This window comes from Calypte anna, chromosome 2 (assembly GCF_003957555.1).
Source record: "Calypte anna isolate BGI_N300 chromosome 2, bCalAnn1_v1.p, whole genome shotgun sequence".
NCBI classification, from domain to species: domain Eukaryota; kingdom Metazoa; phylum Chordata; class Aves; order Apodiformes; family Trochilidae; genus Calypte; species Calypte anna.
This window is the reverse complement of record NC_044245.1, coordinates 27,322,007-27,341,321: the sequence shown is the minus strand read 5'-3', so window position 1 is coordinate 27,341,321 and position 19,315 is coordinate 27,322,007. Positions and strand designations below refer to the sequence as shown.

At 36.0% G+C, this 19,315-nt stretch overlaps 1 protein-coding gene across 5 annotated transcripts in view; it reads right to left on the bottom strand.

Annotated features, from left to right (window-relative positions):
* The window catches only part of PHF14 (PHD finger protein 14), a 152,628-nt gene that overhangs the window by 117,776 nt on the left and 15,537 nt on the right, over positions 1-19,315 (bottom strand). For all 5 annotated transcript variants that reach the window (XM_030445688.1, XM_030445687.1, XM_030445689.1 and 2 more), the window contains exons 4-6: positions 18,630-18,774; positions 9,668-9,827; positions 2,013-2,124 (exon numbers count right to left, since the gene is read on the bottom strand). In XM_030445688.1, the coding sequence (XP_030301548.1) occupies positions 2,013-2,124; positions 9,668-9,827; positions 18,630-18,774 (417 nt within the window). The remainder of the gene's footprint in view (positions 1-2,012; positions 2,125-9,667; positions 9,828-18,629; positions 18,775-19,315) is intronic.

Here is a 19,315-nt window from a genome sequence, read left to right as displayed (position 1 = left end):
GACACTACTTAGAACTCCCACCCCTTCACAACACCATTGATTCCTTTCTTCAGCAAGGAACTGAAAAGTGTTTAAATAACCAAAACAGCATGTTGGATGATTTTTTTGTACTAATTTCTATGTCTTTTATTCACCTCCTGTGCAACAACTAAATAACACCCAAACAATTATGTGTAATTAATTATGTAAGGTAACATTAAAAACACATTATTGCTCAGCAAATGTATAACTGTTCAACAAGTGCAGAGGTAAAAACAGAAAAGGAGCATCATTCTGGATGGCTAAAGACCAGAGATATCTACATAGATGTCCTTTAATAAGCAGCAACCGAGAAGCAAATGTGAGACAATGCAGAAAGAAATACTAAAGAATCACAAACACCATTAAGGAAAGTTCTGATTCACATCATGGCTTCAGCTACATCCATTCCAGACACAACTGTTTGCAACACTCACTATTGTAACCTGAGGAAAAAAACCACTTATTTTTCAGCCAGATCAACTCCTCAATCTGTTTCAACAAAAATTCATACCTGTGCCTGTAAACTAAAGCCATGAGCACATAAGCAAGAACAAGCAAATGGGACCATAAGCTGCTTGAGCAGTGCTGCTATCCAATACATAAGCATGGTCTAAAATTATATAGACGTACACTTCTTCATCTCTCACATGGTAATACGGACCCACAGAAAACAGCTCCATGCAGAAAGTAAAACAGCAACAGAAAATAATAATGAAGACAACTCAGTGATTGAAGAATCTCAAAAAACTGCATATACTACCCTAAAAGGACACTCTTCAGCTGTGCAACATTTAACAGTTAAGAATTTACATGAAAAAGAGTACTGTATTAAGCTGGTTTTCAAGAGGGAATTTTAGCTAAGTAAGCTGTAACTTTTAAACTAGGAACAGCAAACAGCACTTGTTTACATCTCTGCAAAAGCCCTAACTCCTCATCTGTGTGGTTCACTTTCACCTTACAGTAATAAAATATGCCTGAATTCTTAGACTTGTTGCTATGCATCACTCATATTAATAGTAATTTTTAAAATGTGTGATTCAATGCTTGCAGGGTTTTGGGAGCCTGCTCCAATTTCCTTTCTGTACAAACATTTCTAGACAATGCTAAATGCCTCAGCATTACCTCCTGGTACAGGCCTGCTGCCCACAGGCAATCCAAGTGTTTTAAATTATTTCATATATGATATATTTTTTAAAAATGTACTATCTACTTTAAATTAGCATTCAACTTGACACTTCAGGAAACAGAACTGGTTATGCACAAAGGAAGCATTAGAAAAGCAGGAGTGCAACCACTCACATTAGCCTGACAGATTGGCCTTCTTCACACTTTCCCAAATGCTACAGAAACAGTATTTAGCAAATTACTGAGTGCTGTCCTCTGCCTGTTGCAATGATTTTCTATGTGGTTTGTCCACAATCATTTTCAATCTATACTGAAAACCTTTATATGTAAAACCATTTTAACCTTAAGCCATTATTGAGTTCAAGTTGAGGGCCCCATGCTTTCTTTGGTTTTTTTTTAAATACTACTTTGCATCAATCTTTATGCATGCATTCTAGCTTCTAATTACATAGACCCCTAAGTATTCTTACTGAATGTACAACTGTTGCTTTCTTAAATCATCCTGAACTCCTACTTCTCCATTTCGAATCCAATAAATCTTCTTCACTTTCTAGCCACATTTTGGCAATTTGCCACTATCTGACTTTAGAAGAAAGCAATTAATAAAAATAACAGAAAGGGAAAATAAGGAGGAAAACACTGATGGAAATACTGAAGAACAGTGGTAAGGAAAATAAGAAGAAAGAGGGAGGGAAGGGCAATGGTGTAACAATCATGAACTAACTTGGTCTCACTTTTAGTCTTGAACCTCACATTGCAACTGCTATAAACAGAAAAATTAAAGTTGGGGGAATTACTGTTATTTTATTATACAAAAAAACATAAAATAAGGCTACTTTTTGGCAGTTTATCTCTTCAAAACTTACCTTGGCACCATACTTTGAGTAATTCATTTCTGTAAGTGTTACTGGCCGCAGTTTGTCAATATCACCAAATGCCACTCCTGGAACATAGAGGGCACAAACAATATGGACCCACCTAAAACAGCAGATAAAATTAGGTTACTGGTACCAACATTTTTGTTCCTACATTATACTCATCATCTGCAGATTTCAAAGTACGTTATAAATGTTAAAGATGCCAGAAAAAAATGTGTCTGAAATACATGAGAAGCAGGGAGAGAATGCATATTTGCAACCAGCAGCTTACACACCAAACCCTTAAGTTTTTCAAAGCCACTGGGATTCCTCTGCCTATCTGGATCAAGGGCTGGGCTTACCATCACTTTTCTGTTCTGATGGCTCTCTTGTGAGACTTCACGCAATTTTTTATGCACCGTTAAACATATATGAAATTTTTGATATTAATCATAAAGCTAAGGCAGACAGATACCTTCCTGGTAAGGCAGAGGGGTGGGGAAGGAAGGGAATGAAATCATACAGATAGTCAAGGCATAACTGAGTTCTATGGATATAGCTATGAAGTACCTAAAACACAGCACCAGTCAGGCTTTGCACTATTACCATTACACCTGTTAGCATCTCTAAAACTTACTAGTTTTAAGCAACATGGAGAGGAGCTGCATTCAGTAAGATGCCCAAGTATTGCAGAAATGCCTATATGAAATATGACGAGCACACTGTTACTAACTGTACTGTTCCTCCCTCCCATAAACAAACTGGAGGGTAAAAGGTTTAAATCTTCAGCCCAGAGGGACATAAAATGAGAGCAAGAATTCAGATCTCAGTGTCTAATAATTAAATACAATACGATGGTAAAGGCTCCAGCATCAAGTCTGCCTTTAACAGATGTCTTCATAACCTCCTGCAACCCTCAGTTACTGAAAGACAGCATTGCAGTGGGAGACATTTTCTCCTTATGTAATGAACACTTTATAAAAAGATCCAACTCTCATTGTCACAAACCATCAACTAGTGACAAATTCCAAATCTGTTCTAGACAGTCTGCATAACTCAGATCAGCTGAAACTACTCCAAAATACAAAGTGTTCCTCCTCAAAATAACCTGATTTATCAGAATTCCAGAAACAATTTGCTACCACTTGCTAGGACCCTGGGTGTGAGCAAACTGTCACAGACAGAAGGTCAAGATTGTCCTGTTAAAATATTTGAGCAGAGAGCCTTACAATTGCAGAGGATTGTAGCTAACAGTTTCAACCCATGAGCTCCCAGATGACATGGGATACAACTAGAGACTTCAGATGTAACTGAGCTGAAATATCCTGTTTGACCCATAGAAAGTAAGTTAATTCAGCACTTTACATTCTTCCTAGTCATTAATGTTTAATAGTTTGTGTTTAACCAATGAAAGCTAAAACTTCTACTAGAATAAGAGAATCTATTCCCTGCATTCAAGAAGACTCATGATGCCAGACACTTCTTCCCTTGACTCTTATTACTCACATACTGCACTTTTCCAATCTCCATAAGTACCAGAAGTTTAGCACAGACGTATTATCATCTACTTAAATCTACAGCTATGCTTCTGTGCATTTTTTCCAGCCTTCTGATACTGTTTAGCCTATCTACTCTTCCGTGTTTTGAGTGTCAATTTGAAATATTTCAATGGGAAGCAGAGCAGTAAGATCCTGGTTTTTAGCTGCATTTAAACACCATGTTTATTAACCTGTTATTAACTGCCTGCCTACAGATAAAAGAAATACTGAAGCTGATGGTTATATCAATCAGAAGCTACACATAACTGGGACTTCCCATGTTTCAGAAATCAGCATTTTTCTCATCAGTGGTCCTTAAACCTACAATGTTGGAATTTATCACATTCAGAGTAATTAAGTTTCAGGGTTATTATCATGTCCAAGCAGAGATGCCAAAAAAGAAAGATATGAAAGGTTCAGGAGCAAGCTCAGAAATACATATATAGCTGTATATATGAGTCTTCACAAAAGAAAATAATGATCTTGCAATGTACAGAACTGGTGAACAGACTGTTTATTTAGCATTTTCGCCCAAAATAATGACTAGGTAACAAAAATTCCTGTAAGAGTAAGAAACTACTTAGAAGCCATTAATTCACTGCAATTTGTAAGACATTTCTCAGTAAATCTAATGTAAGTCAAAACACTGACTGACAGATAGCATCATATCTGACAAGACTGCCTTCACCTGTGCATTTGAAAGCAAGTTTTTAGCATACTATGGCATGACTAAGGTTTGAGATGCTAAAATGGAAACTCTGTTTAAAATATGAAAACTTAAAACAATAATTTATATCCCAAATACATATTTACATGCACCAACAACATTGCTTTGTCTTCCCAGATTTTACTAGGGTTCTCCACATCCATGAAACAGTTTGGTCACAGCACTGTAACTACTGGAAGACTCAAAGAACACTGAAATATGACTTACAGCCTTGCCTTTAAATAACATTGTACAAATATGACAGCATGCTAGCTGCTAGAAAACAAGCTGAGATACTCAAAGTGTTGAACCAAACTTCTTGCTGTTCACGTAAGGAGTAAAGCTCATCTTTTTTTATTACCCTGTAAACACTCCAGCATGCCAGCACAACCCTTCTAACTGGTAATTATTAAGTTTTTGAAAATAAGGTTCTTTTCCTTATTATTATGAAAAGAGCATCTTCTGTGCCTCCTCACAGAAGCAATGGAGGCACAAGATATCCCTGCAAAGGAGCAATGGAGCACTCAATACCATCTCTGCCCTTCCATGCTGTATCCAGAACTGTAAATAGTTGGGTCTAAATCACCTGCCATAACTTTATGAAACATTCTTCCTTCAAAAATGCCTATGTGTGTACATAACTGTATATTTTAGTAAATAACATGCATTTCCTAGAGTAAATACCTCATTTAAATAAGCATGGTGTACTCATTTTCAAGAGGACTCAAAAATATATTATTTTAGAAGAAAAATACCACACACAGAATGAGACCTGTAACCTTGGGATAAAGAGACTGCTTGTTTGCAAATAAAAGCCCTCTGAATTCTGCAGGCCTTCCATATCCTTCCACTGTTTTAAGATGTGTTATATAAAACAAATTTGTATAAACAGAAGCTACACATCTCCACAATTGCTATTCTTAACAAACTCCCAAGTTCTGGTATGAGATTTTTGATAGCAAGTTTTAATACAGCCTCCTAAATGTACCCTCCAAAGTTCAATATAAAGATACACATCTTCTACAAGCAGCTGCTTCTCAATTTGATTTGCACAGTTTTTTCATGCTCCACTGGTGTATTAAATGCTGCTGCACTCTGTAGAAGTTTATCTGTAATAAACCCAGCAGCTGGATCCTTACTTCATACTGACCTTCTCAAAATGTTTCAGTACATGTCACCCAAGTATTGCAGTATTACAGATTTAAACTGACATTTCAGTGTGATTGGCACACAAGTGCCTCATTTCTTTAACCACCTATATGTGAACTCAGACCTGAATCTTTATTAAAAAACATACACAAGTCATTCAAGTTCACAGCTGAAGCAACTTCAGCTGCTTTTAACACCAGTTCTAAATATTTTCCTGCTCATTTGTTTAGCTGCACATATTTTAGAAGCTTGTAATTAAGACAAATTGGGTAATCAAAGAAGAATAATCTTCCTTGTTACTTCACCATCCATTTAGCTTGGAGCAATGATGACAGATGTTGATTAGGGAAGAAGAAAAACTCCATATCAAAACAAGAACAGAATTCATATTCTTAGATAATAGCATTTTGAGAAATAAAATTTCATAAACACATTTATGCCTGTGAAACTGAGAGGTTAATGTGAAAAAGCTTCTGCTGAGAAATTAAGCACCTCATTATTCTAATGATTCATCTTTCACATAGGAACAGAGAAATTATTCCAACATGATTATACAGAGAAACTGAATAGGGTTAGCTTGTGTAATTTCCAGCACCACTGTATATGAAGAATTTGTTTCCAAAAAGTGGTAAGAGGTTGGAGAGCCATGGTGAGTGCAAGGATTCTCTTACTAAGTAATCTCCATCTCTTTCTGAACTAGGTTGCAGTTTACCTGGTAAAATAAAAACATAAAGGACACTCACTGTCCCAAGACCCAATCCATAGACTATACCAGCCCCACTACCCTTGATAATTCAAATTTACAGAAAGAATTACAGAAAGAAAGAGAGCACAAGAACTTTCACATGGTAGTTAGTATTTGACTCTGCTAGTACATCAGGTCTATTTACCTGGAAAAATAAGCTAATACTTATTAACAATATAACAATAGCCATACTGCACTACCTAGCAGGTAAAAATACAACAATAATTACAGTGTTAATGTTCACAATAACCAAAGCAGGATTCTGCTCAGCAGTGTTTCTGCTCAGAGAACCAGTGTCAAAGAGAATACACTTCCATATTAACCAAAAGCATAATAGCATTTTAAAAGAAGAAACTTCAGCAATTTTTGAACCACTGACTGTAGTTCCTTTTACAGTATATAAAAAATAACATATATAGTGCATAAAATGCCATACAGAACACAGGAATAATTTTTAAAAAAAAGTTTCTCTAAAATTTTCCAGGTGATAGTGATTCTCTCACTTTCTAACTGTTAGACAACTGACTTCAGTGTATAAAACATTTTTTCCATATATAAACATTATTAAAATAGAGAACAGCGTTATAAGGGCCATGCACAGACACTGTTGAACCTAAGACAGCCCAGAAACTAGGGATCTCAACACAAAAATTATTTTTAAAAATGCACAACTGCTTCTACTAAGTCAAAATTATTAACTACAAATCCTGTCTCGCTTTGTGTAACTTTCTGTTTAAGTAACCCAGTATTTTCTTCTACTTTGTTTCCCCTTTATAAGATGCATATTGGAGACATGAAGAGGAAAAAAAGATTTCTTTTACTTGCTGTGTGTATCTTTAAATGCACCTCTATTAAAAACTGAAAAGTTGAGCTCAATGTATATCTGGCGATGAAAGGCAGTTGCCTCCATAAGTTATTGCTAACATCTGCATCCAATGGTCAAAGTTCAGTGTTATGAATATCCTCTTTATCTCTTTATTCCCAAACTCAAACTGTTTTTGCTATCAGGGAAAAATACAAACAAAGAGAGAAATGTAAGGGCATGTGTGATTTTAATCCACAAAACCTGAATCAACTTACAACCTTTTAATACCGTATTTATTTTCTGCAGACAGCCAACACAGTAAGTCAAAAAAAGCTTTCCAAAACATCACACTGAGATCTGCTGAGCTTTCAATGATGGAAGGACCAGATTATCACAGTATTAGCAACAGTGAAGTCTGTGTAAGACTGGAAAGTAAGAAAATATTGAAAAATAAAAAATGCAGCAAGTACTGAAGAACTGGGTAGAAAAAAAGGGAAGGGGAGGGGGGAGGGCAAAGAGACATTACAATACAGATGGATACTTAAATGTTAACATACACAAAACCTTACTAAAACAGATTGTAAAATTAAACTTTTATTTCCTTTTAACCCACTCCCTAGCTTCTGGGCAAGTCTAGAGAGGGAGCTCTTGCAAATGAGGAAGAAGACCACTACCAACCATTGGGAGAAGAAAGAGCAATGGTTACATTATGCCATCTAATAGTATAAATGATGCTGTTCTACAATATGACTAAATGTGAATAGTAATGTGTCTATAAATTCATGCTAAAAACTACAAAAGGTTTTACGGTAACACATGACATTTCTAAATTTTAAAGTATTTAAGGTATCTGTACTAATACTGAATACTTAACTGGATTCTTTCAAATTCAACCATCATCATCACAATGATATGTCTGCAGACTTTATTCCTGTATCTCAAACAGATACGTTCAAATGGGATTAGGAAAGCTTCTCTTTCCTCTGAGCAGCTTTACCAACTAATTATTGCCTATTTATATTAACATGATCAATGAAAAGCTTATGACATGCCCAGCATTGGAGCGCTTTGTATATTACCATACACTTATAATTTACCCAGCTGTAAAATATACAGAAAAAAAAACACCAACCAACAAAATAATAACTACACAATTACAATATCCTATTGTAATTATGTATATTTATTATATATTATGCAAAATGATGTTATATATCAATAACTTTTTGTATCACTTAAATATTTAATTATGTCGTGTTACGATAATAATCCTGCACTCACCTTTATTATAGAAAATAAGTTACTGTTACTATCTACAGCTTTATTTATTTTCCAAGTGTGACAGGAATGGAAGACATCACATGAGAATTAATCCACTTATTTTTAAATTAGACTAGAACTCCATCCTAAAAAGTATCTCTGGCTGGAAATTATCAGAAGCAAAGTATACTCTCTAACATCAAGAATATAAATTTCATTATTCAAAATAATCCTAATATACTACTATACCTTTGGCACATCAGTATAACTTGTTACTTTTTTCCATTATCTGACATCAGGAACACCCAGTTCTTTGCTCTCCTAAAAAGAAGCATGAAGTTGTCCTCCCACTTCTGTTGTACTCCAGACTTGGGCAGAGTCTGTACAAGGCTGCAGTGACTTTACCCAAGGCAGAATACTACGAGGAGGATTAAGATAACTTTTCCTTCCTTGAGATGGGATTTTTCCCCATGGCCACATACTTCTCCCAGTCCAATACAACAAGTAGTCTGGAAGATGTTTTCCCACTCTGCTGCAGACTTCATAATTCTTTTTTTGTGGCATTATTAACTAAAGTAGAGACTCTGGAGTTCTGCTACTCTTTAGGATTAACCATGACAGATGCACAATACTAGCATAGCATAAAATTCAGCTTTCTGGCAGCTGACTAAATTGAACTAGAAAAATGCATGCTCAAATTCTACGGTGACTGATGGCAGACACTGAACAGTACAAGCTCGATCACCATCAGAAAACAACTGTGACCAGCCACACAAACTGTCCCTGCCAGAACACAGTACTTACTATTATTCAGCAGTAAGGCTCAAGGGCCTTAAATCCTGTTTTTCTCACTGCAACCTCGAAACTTGAGCAAATCCCCAAAACCTACACAATTTTTCTGTAAGCTTCTGATCCCCAGCCCTTGATGTCTACAGTTCAAGCCCCTGTTCAAGTAAGAGAAGTCTTTCATGCCATTATCCCTGCATATGTCTGAATACTCAGTAAGATTTTACATAAGTTCCTCTGAGCAGGAAACCTTTGCAAGTAGTCCAAGGGGACAAAGAAAGGTCTTCTAGTATATCCAAGTAAGATATCTATACATATAATAACACATGATAATTTCATACTGAAGAACAAGATTTATCAGTCCTTGAGTAAATGCTGAAGCCAACATTGTTTCAACCAGGAACATCTTTTACCGTAAATCTTCATGCTCTAATTCACCTTAAGACAACATCTTCCTAATACTATATTGGTCATGAAGAATAGTAGGTCCACACAAAAAAACTAGGTGACTGACGATATAAAGAACATCCAACTTAATAAAAATGAGGTGAGAGAGGATATTGACATCAAAGTTTAATTTATGACACGGTCTCCTAAAAGAATAACCTAGTGCAAAGCCCAACCTTTTAAATGCAAGATGATATCAAATTCAAAACAACACTTCTTCAGTCTTACCTGCCTGCATCAGTTTCCTTGAAGATCCCATCCTGATTAGGACACAATTCACAACTAGGTGTGACACCACACTTGCATGCATCACAAAACCAAGGTTCTGTAGAATTTTCTGAAGCTGAGCTCATGATAGAGTCACTCTCTCCATCAACACCATAGCAACCTGCACATACACAAAAATGGAATATATTTGTAGACAGCTGTCAGTTATGACTTCAGGAGGAGACATAGGCACATGGTACTAAGGGTATAACAGAGTCCAAAGAAAGTTTATGGTATTTTTGTAAATATCTTCAGTGCAAAAACTGTATTTTGAAGAGGTTGTAATTCTAAAAAGTTACCTACTTTACATGACCATCTGAGATTACAGCTGAAATACAAGAAATAGGTTGGCTTACTTCATTCTTTTAGCAACACTTGGTGTTCTTCTAGACTATCCATTAAGGAAAAAAAGAACAAAACTTAAAGCAACCAAAGACTGAGAAAAACTCAAAGCATTTTTTCAAATACACAACTATATTTCAAATTAAAAGCAACATGTTAAGGAATTTGTGATATCTGCAGGCTTGTTTTGTACATTTCTATCTCCCCTCCCAGAAAATTAACATTATTTTGGGGGTGGGTTTTGTGCTGTGGGTTTTTAGGGGGTTCTTTAAGAGGTTAATTATGCCATTGGTATACAGTCAAGAAACATGTACTCCACTTTTCCACCTTGCATTCAGGATCCAAATCATCAACAAATGAAATAAAAAGCATTATTTGCATGTTTTAGCTGCTGTAGGACTGACCTTAAAAGACCATCTAGGACTTCAAAGTATGTTTTTTAAAGGGATTTAGAAGGCAGCTATTTAAATTTTGCACAAGAGTAAGAGTAGTATTATAGCTACTGCAAATGGCAAAAAGGAAAATCCTAAAGTTTATCACCACAAAACTCTATTTCTGCACACGCTATATTTTGAAGATTTATCTGCTACTCAATGGCAAAAATGTGGTTTCATTGTCAACACTTAAAACACAGTAGTGGCTTTACTAAAAGATTAAATTCAGCTATTTGATAAATACAATGATCAAGTCAACATTTGCTGCTCCAAAACTGTTAAATTATTGAAATCCACAATTAAAGATCAACACAATTTGTTATTTTGGTTCATTACTCACTGACTGTAACAAATTAACAACACTGTTCTCTAACTCCCTTTGTGACACAAAGAAGTCTGCATAATAGACTAAAACTATATTCAGGGAAAAAAGCAGTAACACCACAGGAACCATTTAAGAAATATAGTCATCCATTACAGAATAAGGCTCATCAATAAGAATTAAAAAAGATTCCAGAATGCTTATTTTCATTATAAAAGTATTCCAGAATCAAAGGATAATAACGCCCAGAAATGCAATCACAGACAGGTTTCATTAGGTATATATAAAAGATTATGTAGCTCACACATAAGGCAACTCCATCTTTATAATGCTCTCCCAGCTCTAAAAATTACTTTCTGGAATACTACTTAAAGCTCTAATCATACAATCTTGAATAGATGCCAGTAAAGCTACTTTTAAGCAACTACAAACACACAGCCCATTGATACCAGTTGATGGCTATTTAAGATTTTAAAAATTCATTCAGATTTCTTAGCGTATTAACATTTCCTACATGTATTTATTAAAATTATGGAAAACTATAGAAGCAGTAGCACTGTCTTCAATCCATATGGCAAAAATAAAATCAGTTTCTGGATATGTTTTTTCAACCAATTGAAGTATTTGTTTTTCTAACCTACGTGCCATCAGCCTGCTAAAATCAGAATTATGACTTCCCCAGACTGTTTTACCTTCATTCTGAAACAGTTGCCTGATTATACTTACCAGTGATTTACACCCAATTATTTTTTCATCCTGCTTCCTAGACATGTTTAGTTTCAGTTATTATCACTGTACCTGTGACCTATTTGTCATTAACTTAAGCCCCTACCTCTACCTGGAAAATATGCTGAAAAAAATGAAACAACTTTTAAACATTTTGCTTAAAATGCATGCTGACTTCCCCTAATGTTCACAAAAACTCTCAATTTTGGATCTTTAGAATATCCCTGAGAGCCCATTTTCAATCAAGTTCATTAAATCTTCATGTTTCCATATACTTAATCTATTACAGCTCCATGTTTGCTACCTTCTTGAATACCTCAGACAATAAAACTGGTTTAGTATAATACTAACCAATTAATTTAAACACATGGAAATAAAGAATATAAAATCCTCACATTTACTGTTCTACAAACTGCAGCTATATATTACAATTACAGCCAACTATCAAACGCATGTCACTTTTTACAGAAACTTCTTTCACACCCTGATTTTAAGTCAGGGCACTCTGTCCACAGCTTATTTTTTTTCACATGATTGTCATTAAAGTGAAATTGCAAACACTTTTAAATGCTACTATTAAAAAAAATTGTTCTGAAATTTATACCACTGAGGGCAATGGGAAGAACAAGACCCAATTCTTGCCTCAGGTGCTTGTATTCCACAAATCTCTCTGGGAAGGTAACTTTGCCAGTCAAACAAAATGTCTCCATATGCTAACTACCATCTACATGCACTCTGAATCATGATCTGATAAGATCTTGAAAACACGAATTTTAAGGTAAGCAGTAGGTTTGCAAAATTAAATGCTGCATTCAATCCTTAATTGGACAATAGAATGAAGACATAAAACATTTCATGCATCATAAGTACAGAACAGTGTTTTTATTTGGTAAATGCAAAGCAGCACTAAAGTACACTACTTTGCAAAATAAATCTTTACACCAAACAGCAGCAGCCCAGGGTAAGCAGCAGAATTGAAATGCAGAAGTGTTCCATATGGTGACTACACTCTTGCTTCCAGCACAAGAATTTTTTTCGCTGCCACACACATCACAGTAAGGTAAGAAACAGAGGGGATGGAAAAGAAACAGATAGAGAAGTGCATTAATTTCTCTAACCCAAGGGAAATAACTGGTAAGTGTACTACCTACAGTTAAAGCACATGCTGTGATATTGAGCAAACACTGCAACCAGTATGTCAGGAAAACTGACACCACTGTTGGGGGTGTCCTGCTATTACAAGATCTTACAACAAAAGCATTTATCCAAAATGACAGATTAGTGCCTAGAGAAGAGTTCTGTGAAAAGAAATTATCGTCACATGGAAATAAAAACACCAAAAGGCAACTGTACTACTTCAGTAAGTATTTGTCACTAGCAAGGTGAAAATTAAATTACTTTTTTTTTTTGTGTGTGTGTGTAGGGGGCAAGTATGCTGATTTGGTGAATTAGAATAAAATTAACAAAATTTTAATTGATTGACTTTTTAATTAGTTACATGGTATTTAAACAAAAAAGACCAATGCAAAGGATAAGAGTAGGTATTAAATTAGCATTCCATGAATGCTACCCAAGCAGCCTTAGAGGAAGTTACAGATTTCTGCCCTTTTTAACAAAGTTTACAGATTTTTGGAGTTGTCTGCAGAGCAAGACAATGCTTTTTTGGACAAGTGATGTCCGTCATGCAAGTTGTCATGCACAAACAATACACAACAAATAGTTTCATTGGAAATGAAACTGAATTTGTAGAAATCACAAAACTTGTCAATAAGGCAAGTAAAAGTGTTTATTAAAACAGTCTACGACTTTAAGCCTGAATGAGGATCCTCCTCTAACTCTTGGACACGTTGCTGTGGTCCACAAGAACAGTAGCAGAGTTGCTCAGACAAATTATCACCCCTTTTCCCATGGAAGACCTTCTGTAATAGTCGGTTAAGGCAAGCAAGCAAACCAAAAAGATTAGAAATCATGACTGCAACTCCTACAGCACCAGGCACTCAAAAGGAAAAGGCACTGGTACAAAGAACCCAGGTGTACAAGTAATGGAGCAGTATTCACAGCTGTAAGATTGCCTTGTGCTGGAAAAGTCAAAACTTAATTGAAGCAAGGGAGAATGGAGATGTAGACCCTGCCTGCCTTATAATGCCAGGCAGCATTACCTTCCATTCTGAAAGAAGATAACACTCTTGTCAACAACTACACTGGCATGAAGTCACTTAAGGATGACAACTGGAAGGTTCACCTTCATGTGAAGTGGCCACACTATGGTATGGGACCTGTCCAAGAAGCAAGAGCCCCCTTAGGGAAGGATGGGAGTTCATGAGAAATAGGCTTGACTCAATGCCAGCTTTTCACAGATAGTAACTTCATATTAAATACAGAGGTGGCCACCATAGAAAAACCTTTTCCAGTCACCTAAAAGGTTCTGTGGTAGACAGAAACTTTCACTTCAGCAGAGTACAAAGGCACAAGCCAAGGGCGTAAGAGCTCTCCCTGTGAAGTAAAATAGTTTCTGTAACAGTCAATAGGGAGGGGAGAAAACAAGGCCTTCAGGGAAAGAACAATCAAATCATCAATATCATTACTACATGGGTCCCTGGATGGGATACCAGCAGAGAGTGAAAAGAGTGGACTTCCTTCCAAATAGATACCTACAGTGCTATAGAACAGTAGAGAAAACATACCAATTTATAATACAACTTGAAATTACATACAAAAACGAGGAAGAAAACACTGGGGTATTCCAGCAGCTTTGTTTGGGCACGTCAAGATAACAGGCATCTTGGGTCTGAGATTCTAAGGAAAAGACAATTGCTAAGTATCAAAATCAGTTTGCAGGACAGGGGTGCATTATTCTTCCCAACAGCAGGCAGCAAGCACCGATAAAGCATCACTGCACTGACTTCTATCCAATTCATAAATAGAAGCCTCTTTATTCAATAGCGTGCTACAAAATGCATTTTCTGGAAAACTCAAAAGCTCAAATATTCAAGTAACAAATTTCAGTGCACAGCATGCCACCTACCTGCTAAAGAAAACCTTCAAAAATAGGACCAAATTGGATTCCAATGTCTTTACAAAACTGACTCGCTCACTGCTGGGAGACATTTTTCAAACTACAAAGCACTTATGTATAAGAATACAAAGGACTTCTACAATACAGCCTATATCCATGATATGGGCACACAGCTAAGAGGTACAGATTAAAGCCAAAGATATTAGGAGTAGACCTTGCCTCTACTATGTTAAAAAAATTAATCTCAAGTTTGCAAGCAATGTTTATAAGATTAGACAGGAATTATTTCTTCAACTACTTCGCAAATTTTTTTTGGAAATAACATTAGTTGAATGATTAAGCCAACAGAAACAAAAAGCAATTGTTACATTGCATTTTGGTTTCGACTGCAACTTTTTTACAATTGTTTGTGTCTTCATTTATTACTCACACATTCAGAAGGAATGTAATGTGACCACTGGGCAGGAGTGCAGATATCTCCAAGTCACATAACATACATTTGATACATAAAGATTACTGAGTCTTGAAGCTTCAAAGGTTTCAATTTTTTTTTATAGAATTTTGATTTGCTGCAAGTAATTATTTAAGCAAATTACTGACAAAAGATCAGATTTAAAATAGTACCCGCTCCAACTTGTCATTCTAAAACATCAAAGAACAGGGAAGACACACCAAAATTAATGTTCATTTCTACTTAAAATTATATTCACGAATTTACAAATTGTTATACATATCTATTGGTGAAACACACAAATAAAACATCTAGGAAACTTCCAAATTGTATTTACCATAGATCTTAAGTTCCTCCTGTTGTTGAGAAAATGTACATTTTTATCACAGTCAACAGAACATCACAGAACAATTCTACTTGGAAAAGATCATGAAGTTCAGCCACTAACTTAGCTCTGCCAAGTCCAGTGCTAAACCATGTTCCTAAGTACAAGTTCTACACATCTTCCAAACACCTACAGGGATGGAGATTTGACCACCCCTCTGGGCAGCATGTTTCAGTGCCTGAAAACGCTTTCAGTGAAGGGTTTTTCTCTAATATCCAATTTAAACCTCCCCTAGGGCAACCTGAGAGCATTTCCTCTTCATCTATCATTTATTATTTGGGAGAAGAGACCAACTCCCACCTTGCTACAACCTCCTTTTAGGTAGCTGTACAGCTGTAGGTCCTCCCCCTCAGCCTCCTTTCCTCCAGACTAAACAACTCCAGTTCCCTCAGACGCTTCTCATAAGACATGTCCTCCAGATCCTCCAGCATCTCTGTCGCCCTTTTCTGGTCTTGCTCCAGCACCTTGAGGTCTTTCTCATAGTGGGGGGCCAAAGACTGAACACAGTAGTCAAGGTGTGGCCTCATTAGTGCTGAGTACAGGGGGACAACCACTTCCCTTGTCCTGCTGGCCACACTATCCCTGATAAACGAGAGGATGCTGCTGACCTTCTGGGCCATCTGGGCACACCGCTGGCTCTTGATCAACACCCCCAGGTCCTTTTCCACTGGCAGCTTTCCAGACACTCTTCCCCATACCTGCAGCATTGCATGGGGTTGTGACTCAAGTGCAGGTAGGACACAGCATCTTGCCTTGTTGAGGCCCATACAATTAGCCTGGACCAGTCCATCTGAGTCATGCTGTAGAGCCTTCCTACCCTCAAGACAGATCAATACTCCTGCCCAACTTGGTATTATCAGCAAACTTCCTAAAAGTGGATTCAATCTCCTCACCCAGATCATTGATATCAAACAGAACTGGCCCTGACACCGAGTCCAGGGGAGCAGCCCTTGTCATTGGCTGCCAGCTGGATTTAACTCTGTTCACCACAACTCTTTGGGCCCAGCCTGCCTACACAGCTTACCCTTGTCTAAGACTTCACCTATTCAAACAGAACTTCACAACTGCCTTACATACCCTTTTAAGTATTTTTTATTTAAGAAGAATTGCAAAGAGCTAAACAGTCAACCACACGTGTGAAAAATTAACCAACATCCATAGTCAATTAGCTTGTAGACTGTAGAACTTACCAGAACAAACTAGCAATTTAAATCTTCTGAACAGATCTATTTTACTTTGTTGCAGTAACAACAGAAGAAGCATAGACACATTGTACTCTCTGGTTCAATAGATTATAGGAAATCTTTGCCTGTTAACACTATAAAAGAAGCATAGCAGCAATTACTTTTACATTTTGTACTACTAAAATTCAAGTCACTTTTGAACTACGGAACTATTTTCGTATGGAGGAAAGGCAGCTATAACCTTACCACTGTAGGGACAAAGGTTTAGTAAACTAAACAAAACTAGGAATTCATCTTTTAGGGATTTTTAAGGGACTGCTCTGAATAAAAAACCAGATTTGCTATCATTTTTTTCTAAAAAAGGCAGATCATTTGCTCTGTCACTATCATTGTGCAATTTAACTTGACTAACCATATAATCATTAAGTAAATCTTATAAAAGAATTTTCAGGGAGTTCCACAGCTTTAGAGTTTAGATGTATTGACTGTATGCATTGTTTGGGAAATTCTCAAATAAGCTTTATAACTAAGAGCAAAAGACACTTCCGTTTAATTTTTCTTTTCCTGTGAGTTAGTATTAAGACTGTGCTAGAGGAAAAAAAAAATATCAGCATTCTATAAAAATAACTTTTAATACACAGAGGAAAGAATTCTACAAGCATACCAGAACACCTAAATTGAGGAGTCTAACATTTGTTACAGTCAATGAAGACTTGACTAATGCTCTCATAGGCACCTAGAGTGCAATTCAGCTCATCATAAATTAGGTCAGCTAAACTGCCCTGTAGGCTCTAGTGACAGCACTGATTAGAGCTCTTCAAAGGGCTGCAACAGGACTTACAGCACACATGGACACTAAACATTAAGCACCTGAACTTGAAGACAGAAATTCCATTCCTCAGTTCCCTGATTGATGTTAAGCAAAGAACTGAACTACAGCTCAATACATGAAAAATATTGATTTGAAGTCATTTTCAATCTAGTGTGACAAAACAAAAGGGGAGTAGGGTATTAATAAAAGCACTTCCTACCCAAAAAGGCATGCCAAACAGCTCCAAATTTTTTTTAAAACTAAGTAACTTGAATTAAATGCATGCCTTTTATACTTTTGAAGAGCTAAAGCCAACCTTCTTTTAATTTCAAGGACTGAAATAGCCCATCTCATTGTCTTGGAAAACCTTAAAAAAAAAAAAATTAAAAATGATGCATTACAGAAGTATGGGATATCAGAAACACTCAAAAAGAAACAAACAAACAAAAAAACATGATTGATGACCAAAAAAACCAAACAGGTCTTGTTTTTCAAAAAATAGGTATGACTGTGTTAGCTATCTTCCATCCTCAAGAGAAAGCACCAACAAGAAAAAAATACAGTCTCACTCATCCAGCTAAAGCTGCTAAAATTCCATACGCTCATCTCAGAATTAATCCAGAGTCTTCCTTTGGAAACCAGACCTTCTACATTACTAATCCACACATAGACTACATTTTGAAGGAACAGCAAAACAATTATTTGAATATGTTTTAACTTTAAGATTTCGCCATTTCAAATTATCAGTGAAACTATGAGAAAGTTCAAGGTTAGCTGTTTTCTTTTATAGCTAAATGCAATGCACAATTGCTTTTTCTCTTCCTCCCCATTCCTCCACCTTTTTCTTAGATAAAAAATGCACGTAAAACTCTTTCCTTTCAGAAGACCTCTTATCCTCGTGATCTTACATGCCAGTAATACAATCAAATTCATCTACTGAAATAGGTAAAATAAAAATACATTTAGTATAATATCATAAAATCCTGAAAATACAAAGTATAGATCCAGTATTTGCAGACTGTGATTCATTACATAGGTATCATAGACCATGTCCTGTAATGTAGCTGCTTGTATTTCCTTTGCTAAAGTAGAAAATGGATGTTTCACCTATAAAAAGGATCTGTGTATTAGTACAAAAAATTACCTGCCCGAGTTCAAAGGCTTTGGGTTTTTTTCAGGAAAGCAACTCAAAATGTTATTAAAAGCAAGCATATGCTTTCCCTCAAGCAATGAGAATGAAGTGTTGCATTACCTTCATGCACTGTTATTCCACAGTTGTCACATTGGATTATTTCATCAGCATCTTCACTGTTATCTCCAAGACAAACGCAACAAATCAAAATGTGGTCCATTTTCTGGGAACTCCAATTTTGAGACTTCTCAAGGATCAGTGAATCCTAATATTGAAAAATGAAGACACATGGATTACACCAGGAACTTCAATTTTACTTAAAACAAACAAAAGATGTTACTTGCTCAGTTTCTGAACAATAAACAAAAAAGTTGGAAAATCATATTCACAAGGTTGTCAAAACATTAAAACACTTAATCCAGAAATAAAAGAGCTGGGAGAAAGGATGGATACAATCTGATCTACAAATAACTCCAGATTTGAAAATATTCTTAAACCAAATAAGGGTCTCATTTCCTTAGACACAAGCTTATGTCTTTAAACTAACTATGTTATACAAAAAGGAACAAACACATATACCTAAGAAATCATTTACAATGAAGCAAAGAAACAAAAAAATCCCACCAAAGCCAGAGGTGACCTTGAAATGTCCCAATATTCAGAAAAGTTGCTCCACTGTTAAAATTTGCAACTTGCAAAAACAAAGGCACATTGATCTGAAAAATCTGAAAATAAACAGCTAACACAGCTTGCCAAGTTTTCACTTACATAAAATGTAACAAATTCTTAATTTGGTTCTATTTTGT